This window comes from Carassius carassius, chromosome 3, assembly GCF_963082965.1.
Source record: "Carassius carassius chromosome 3, fCarCar2.1, whole genome shotgun sequence".
NCBI lineage: Eukaryota > Metazoa > Chordata > Actinopteri > Cypriniformes > Cyprinidae > Carassius > Carassius carassius.
In genome coordinates this window covers 1,893,017-1,900,516 of record NC_081757.1, presented here as the reverse complement: position 1 = coordinate 1,900,516, position 7,500 = coordinate 1,893,017, and the positions used below count along the sequence as shown (strand labels likewise).

The window sequence follows — 7,500 nt, the reverse complement described above, 5'->3', positions numbered from 1 at the left end:
TTTGTTTCTTACAAACAAGCAGCTTTATTCTTCACAAGTCATTAACTGATGGACTGGTGTGGATTATTGTGATGTTTTTATCAGCTGTTTGGACTCTCATTCTGACGGCACCCATTCACTGCAGAGCATCCATTGATGACACACTGATGCAATGCTCGATTTCTCCAAATCTAAACACAATCTACATCCTGGATGGCCTGAGGGTAAGTAAAGTTTAGTTTCTGGCCGAGGAACAGATCCTGGCACCTGTGTGCTGTGTCCGAGCTCAGGCGATCTCTCGCTGTCGGAGCTGTTGGCTCGTTCACTCAGCGGTTTGGAGAGCTGGCGCTCTTTTAGAGGAGTGCAGCGCTTATGGGGTGTGTGTCCTCCGTCCAACCTACACACACACACACATCATCAAACTTGGGCTTTGTTTTCTCTGCATTATTTGACTGTGCTTCTAACCTAGTAAGATTATAAATGACATAAGCATCACTTTTGATCACTGTAAAGGATCATTCATTTCATTTCTTTAAAAACTTCTGAACAGTGTGTTATATTACATTACATTACCTGGGCGATGGCATGGACTGAAGCTCGCTCTTGCTTGTTTTTAGGGGTGTTCGTGGTTTTTCAGCCACAGACACTGTTATAGATGGCCCTACTTCACTGAACAACTCCTGATCATTCAGATCCTACAAAACATGCACATATTCAACACTAAAGAGCATTAAACTTCATAATAACCCGACGAATTCAAGTCATGCAGAATCCCGGGGGAAATGAATGTTATATATACATTGAGGTCAGAAGTATTTTCTGGGCTTTCTCAGTGTCTTTAAACCCGCTGGTGTGTCAAAGGTTTAGCTTGAAAAGCCTGCTTGTATAATCTTTAAAAAAAAAATGCAACTGCACATTTTCCAGTTTACGAAACCTTTGGAGTCTCGAATACTTCAAAATGCCATTTTCTTGAAACTACATAAAAACCCTTGTCATGTTGTGTCAAATGTTGTCCCAACCAGTCGAACACAATCGCACATTGTTGAACTGTTAAGGCTTCGTGAGTTCCCAGCATGCACTGAATAAATCATGCAGTTACTGTAATAGGATTACCTTATATGTTTTTTTTTACAGTGTATGTAAATGTAAATACATGCATGCATTAAGCAAGGCTTATTATAATGAAATGCTGGTAAAATGAGAGGTGTGATGCTGTGTGTTTGTGCAGATGTGCGTGTGATTCTCACCAGTGTGTCCGTCTCAGACAGAGGCTCGTCCAGCGTGCGGCTGCGAGAGGGTTTGACTTTATCAGATTCTCCCTGGTGGACACACACAGGAACTACAATCACTAACACAAAATTCAACTAAATATAAAATATTCCTATAAAATATTAATTGTTAAAATCATAGTATATAAATTAGTGCTTTCAGATGATTAATCGCATGCAAAATACGTTTTTGTTTACATAATATATATGTGTGTACTGTGTATATTTATTATGTATATATAGATACAAACATGCATGTATATATTTAATAAAAATATGTAGTTTATATATTAAATATATATTTTATATACAATATAAAATATAGGAATATAAATGTATATACACGTGTAAATATTTTCTAAATACATACTGTATGTGTGTGTGTTTCTATATACATAATAAATATACAAAGCATGTATACATATTATGTAAACAAAGACTTTTATTTTGAATTTGATTAATTGTTTGACAGCACTAATACGAAAAAGTGCTCATTACTCATAACTCCTTTTACTTAAATACAACATTTTCTATAATGACAAAAACAACCAAAATCCGTAAAGCCTCCAAAAGTAAAAACTAAAAATATAACACAAACCCTTTACAACCCATAGCGAACTACATAAAAACTAAACTATATATAATATATTGAAAAAAATAATAATACTAAAAATAGAAATATACTTTAAAATGGCATATCAAAAGTTTTCAAAATAATTTAAATAATATGTTCCTAAAAATCACTGAACCGCTGACTGATTCAATATGTTTACTCAGAGCATTTGACAGACTCATAGAAACAAATCCAAAAGAGACAAAGTCCTTTAGTGCCTTCAAACGACGTGTTGTTACAGAAAGAAAAGACACGTTTAATAAAGACTCATTCACATTACCTTACACAGTATATACAATACACAGAGTCATGCTTTGCACACATGCGGTGCTTCCAGGGAACGTCGAGGGTCTGATCTGTCCGTGTCTGTTTGGGAGAGAGTGTGGAGGACTGTGTTTTGTGATCTGTACTCACAAGACTGAAGGGCTCTCGGCTCAGACTGCCTTTACTGTTCAAGCTGCCGATCTCCGTCTGAGAGCTGGACTGGGACATTCCCTCGAAGAACGGCCTGTGACAGACACAGAGAGAGGCTCCAGACAGGGTCTCAGCACACAGGGCGAGCAGCAGGGGGCGCCGCAGACTCACGCTCACCTGAGTTTGGGTTTGGGAGTGCTGAGGATGCTGTCGGTCTCCTCCATCTCCGGCCCGCTGTCGCTGGGGTTGTACATCTCCAGACTGTCATAGAGCTCGTCCAGATCCTCCTCCACCTCCTGGATCTGCTCACGGGACACGTGCTCCAGCCCGAAACCCACCTGCACCACAGACACAGCCCACACCGTTTGTGACAAATAACAGCCCAGAGACGAGGGATCACGTGCAGAAAACACTGCTGGAATAAGAGACTACAGCGAGATGAGAAATAAACACAGCAATATTCATAAGAAATATATACATCTGAAAGATATTCAATTGCTAGTATTACTATTATGAACTGCATTTAGTTTTAGATTTTGCATTTTTATTTTAATTAAGCTTTATTTTTATTGCAGTTTCATCTTATTTTCAAATTTTTGTTTCATTTTCTTTTAAGGCATAATCCAGCCTAAAAATTGTATTCTGTTACTATACATACTCTTTTTCCCGTCTTTTTGAGGATGATGTGAAAATGGAAAGGTGTTGGAATAAAAAAAATAAAAATAAGGTGCGACTTGTATCCAGCAAGATGTTTTATATTTCCAGTCTTGATTTTAATTTTAGAGATTTGTAATGTGCTTTTTTATATTTCTATATAGATTTATTTATTTTTCCATTTTTAGTACTTTCAGTCCTTTAACTTGAACATATTTTATTTAATTTAGTTGCCAAGGCAATATTCTAATGTATTTGTAAGTGTTCCATCTAATATTTATATTTAATTTCAACTTTAATTAATGAAAAACTTTTTTGAATAGTTTTAGATACCAATAACAGAAAAAATTAAAGTCAGTAATTTATGATAATTATTATTATTGATATGAATTTTAGTACTTCGGTGTATTTCAGTTAATTGCTTTTTGCTGCATTTTTTAAAGGCACAGTACAACAAAAACCCTGAAATTCTGTTTTTATTTAGAGATGCGTATAATAAACCAATAATCCCTGTGTAGCCGTGGTTTACAGTGAATTTATAACATCTAAGGACCGCTGTTAGGCGCGACGCAGAGTTAGCTGTTATAAATTCACTGTAAACCATGGCTTCGAGAGACTTTTTGCTTTAATAAAACGGTTATTCCATATACGTAGTAAGGTTTCACAGAATGCAACAGAGCAAATAGAGTCTAATGATATAAATATAAACAGTATTCTTCCACCAAACAAAGTAGCTCCTCAGAAACAGTTGTGGTTGGAACAAAGCGGTTGCCAAGCAACACACAGAAGTAAACAAATGTGTTTGTTTGAAGAGTAACTTAAAACAGCTTTGAACGTGGCTCAGCCAATCAGAATCAAGGAGCGGAACTCTCGGTTTTTTAACTAGTATTTTCTTCTCTTCAGCGTGATTCTGTCGAGCTGCTGGACTCTCAGTCAGGAGAAAATAAGATCGATCACAGACGTATTTCATCAGCTTGAGGTGAGAAAGCAGACGTTACCTCATCAGACACCTTAAACCTCTTCAGCAGAGCCACAAACTTCTGCTTGATGTTCGGTTGCTGGAGAAAAAGAACAATAACACACAAGAGTATCAGATAAAATACTCTATTAAATCTGTCAGTAGAAAGCTGGATGTCAACATCAGATCAGAAGTGATCCTATTATCAGTCTTAAAGCACACTGTGAATGATTCATCGGAGCATGTCGTTATGAAGAAAAATGAGATGTAAAAAATATTACAGCAAAATTACAGTAGGATTTTTTACTTTTAAAGTAAGATTAAGTGCTAGAAAAGTGGCCTCTTTAATGAAAATGGTGTGTGTTAAATGGAGCTCAGTGCGGTCATTCATATCCATTAACACAGCGGTGCAGTGTGTGTGTGTGTGTGTGTGTGTCTTACTCTGGTAATGGAGGCGTTTGAAGTGAGTTTGCGTCTGGGTTTCTTCTTCCTCACCTCATCCTCTTCATCATCTAGATACTGAAACACACACATAAGCCATTAAACACTTGTCGTGTGTGTGCATTCAGCCCTAAACACACACACACACACACACACACATATACACTACAATATAGCTTCAAATGCAATAACTAACAAATAACAAAACTACAGAAGCAAATCGGAAGCATAATTTCAATCAAAATTTGAATTTAAAAGATAGAAATATACAATTCTAAGAAATGTATATAAACCCCTGCAAGTGTAGGTTTATTAATCATTATATGTTACATCACTTCAAACTTAAATATGTTGTCTAAATTTTCCAGAATGCTCAAATTTATCCCAAATATTTACAATATATTTTACCTGAAAACAACGTGGCAGTTTTGACAACAATGACATATTTCACTGGAAATATGTATTATATTAAAATATGTATAAAAAAATGCATTTAACAAATTAGAGAATGAATAGGCATTATTTCTAAACTAAATAAATGCCACATTGTGGGGCAATGAATATATTTTTTTAAAAACTTAATTTATTCAACAGATTTAAACAAAAACTATTTTTTATGTACTTTAATCTTATAATTTATTTGATATATATATATATATATATTTATTTTATAATTTAATTAATTTTTATTTTAAACACATTATAAATTACAATAAAAACAGTTAATTTGAATTTAAACACATACATATACAATATATGTGTGTGTGTGTGTGTGTGTGTATATAAATATATATATATATATATATATATATAAAATACATTATTTTTAAAATTGTACTTAATTAATATCATTTAAAACGATACAAAAAACCCTTACATTTTTAATTAATTAATTCAAAAATTGTGTGTGTGTGTGTGTGTGTGTGTGTATGCGCAGACATTACATTTACATTTTAATTTGATATAATAATTGAAATTATAAAAAATATTATTTGTATTAATTATTAACTGTATTAATTGTATTAATGTATCATTAATGGCTATTTTTTTCTATATGTAAAAATGGAAATGATTTGATAAATTAATTTTAAAATATGTATTTAACATGGATTAATTTATTAAAAATGATAATTGCTTTCACACACACACACACACACAGTGGACCTACATGGTGGACGGGGTCGTCGCTGCCCTCCTGCTCAGACGAGTAACTCTCCTCCTCTTCCTCCGAGTAGTTATCAATGTCTGGAGAACGATCTGAGCCCAAAGATCAAGAACAATACGTGATTCACACTGAACTGAGCTGAGCAGCAGATGACGGTCACGTGACTCTGGAACCCTGGACTGTGATTGGTCGCTCGGGTCTCACCGTTCATCTTGGCTTTGGGTCCCTCGCGGTCGATGGGCTGACTGGACAGAGAATAGACCCGGATCTCGGCCACGGGGACGGACACTTCCTTCAGCTGACTGTGCAGACTCAGGACCTGAGCGCCTTCGCTGGGGTGCTGCATCACCTGACCACACCAGAGAACAAGTCATGAGGAACACATGCAGATGGAGAAGGGTTTGGGGATGGGATGCTCCTCACCTCGGCCATGTTGATGAGGCCGAGCGCCAGCGTCTTGTAGCCCAGGATGGTCCTGTTCTTGTACCTCTTCCTCCTCTGCAGCATGATCTGCAGCTTGTTGGCGTCTCGTTTCAGGAAGTGAGGATACTGCGAGGACACAGAGAGGTGTCTGAGCACTGCTTTGAGGCGATCAGGTCGTGAGGCGATGTGCTGACTCTCACCTGTAAGGAGAACGTGAGCTGCAGGTCTGTTTCGGTTTGGCCGCTCGATGGCAGCAGGATCTCGTTTGATCGGAGGATTCGCTTCGAGCCCTGAGTGAACAAACATCATCAGACACAAAACACTGTAAGAGGACGGTGAGACTTCATTCATGTTTGCCAAAGATGATCTTCTGCTTATCAAGACTGCATTTATCTGATCAAAAATAGAGTTAAAAATTTTAAATATTATTACAACTTAAAATAGCTAATGTCTGTGTGAGTATCTTTTAAAATTTAATTTATTCCTGTGATGTAAAGCTGAATTTCCAGCATCATTCCTCCAGTCTTCAGAGTCACATGATCTTCAGAAATCAGAATAATATGCTGATTTGCTGCTTAAGATTATTGTTTAAAAATACATAAAATACTTATTTAAAACAGAAATCTTCTGTAACACCACAAATGTCTTTACTGTCACTTTTGATTATTGTAAATGTATATTTGCGGATTAAAAAAATACTGATTTCTTTCTAAAATAGCAAAATAAAGTAAAGTTTTTTTGTTTTTTTTACAGAATAACAAATATATATATATTTCAAACATTATACAGGGTTTTACTGTCAGGAAGAAATATGTAAAATAAAAAAATAAAATAAACAATATATATAAAAAAATTAACTGAAATAAATACTTAATACTTAAGTAAATAAAAAACTACTTAAAATAATATTTTTTTATATTTTTGTAAATAAATAAATACAATTACAAATAAAATTAATTAATTTTATTAATTTTAAACAATCATTTGAAATCAAAACCTTTTGCAACATTATAAATAAATTACAAATACAAAATGTAAAATTTTGTACACAAATAATAACATTTTGAAATATAAATCTTATGTGATATTACGTATGTTTTTTTAATATATATATATATATATATATATATATATATATATATATATATATATATATATATATATATATATATATATATATATATATATATATATATATATATAAATCTAATTAATGTTGAATAAATCTTTCCTCAATAAAGGTTATTTTCTTTGGAAAATAAATAAATTAAATGTAATATTTAAAAATGCACACACACTGTGTGTGTAATTTGAATAGAAACTGAATTTGTAGCGTGTGATATTTTGGGGCGGGACCTGAGTTTAACCATCAGGATTTGATTGGATCCTAAAAAGTGTGCTGTGATATTATTGGCTGATATTCTTTAGCAGTTGTTTCAGATAAGAGAACTGATGAAGGGTTCACTATTCACTATCTCCACAAGAAGGAGTGAAGAAGGAGTCACCTGCAGTTTGACAGCGATGACCACAGACGTCAGGTCTTTATCCAGCTCCTTCAGCATCACCAGCTTCTTCAGAGTCAGAT

The 7,500-nt window shown here is 34.4% G+C and overlaps 1 protein-coding gene across 1 annotated transcript in view; it reads right to left on the bottom strand.

Annotated features, from left to right (window-relative positions):
- LOC132115910 (phosphofurin acidic cluster sorting protein 1-like) overlaps positions 1-7,500 on the bottom strand; it is a 36,643-nt gene that overhangs the window by 7,474 nt on the left and 21,669 nt on the right. Inside the window, exons 2-13 of the mRNA XM_059524339.1 lie at positions 7,421-7,500; positions 6,116-6,205; positions 5,916-6,041; positions 5,697-5,841; positions 5,496-5,584; positions 4,328-4,405; positions 3,927-3,986; positions 2,452-2,612; positions 2,275-2,368; positions 1,227-1,298; positions 553-674; positions 247-376 (exon numbers count right to left, since the gene is read on the bottom strand). The exon at positions 7,421-7,500 is cut by the window's right edge and continues 8 nt beyond it. Coding sequence (XP_059380322.1) covers positions 247-376; positions 553-674; positions 1,227-1,298; positions 2,275-2,368; positions 2,452-2,612; positions 3,927-3,986; positions 4,328-4,405; positions 5,496-5,584; positions 5,697-5,841; positions 5,916-6,041; positions 6,116-6,205; positions 7,421-7,500 — 1,247 coding nt within the window. The remainder of the gene's footprint in view (positions 1-246; positions 377-552; positions 675-1,226; positions 1,299-2,274; positions 2,369-2,451; positions 2,613-3,926; positions 3,987-4,327; positions 4,406-5,495; positions 5,585-5,696; positions 5,842-5,915; positions 6,042-6,115; positions 6,206-7,420) is intronic.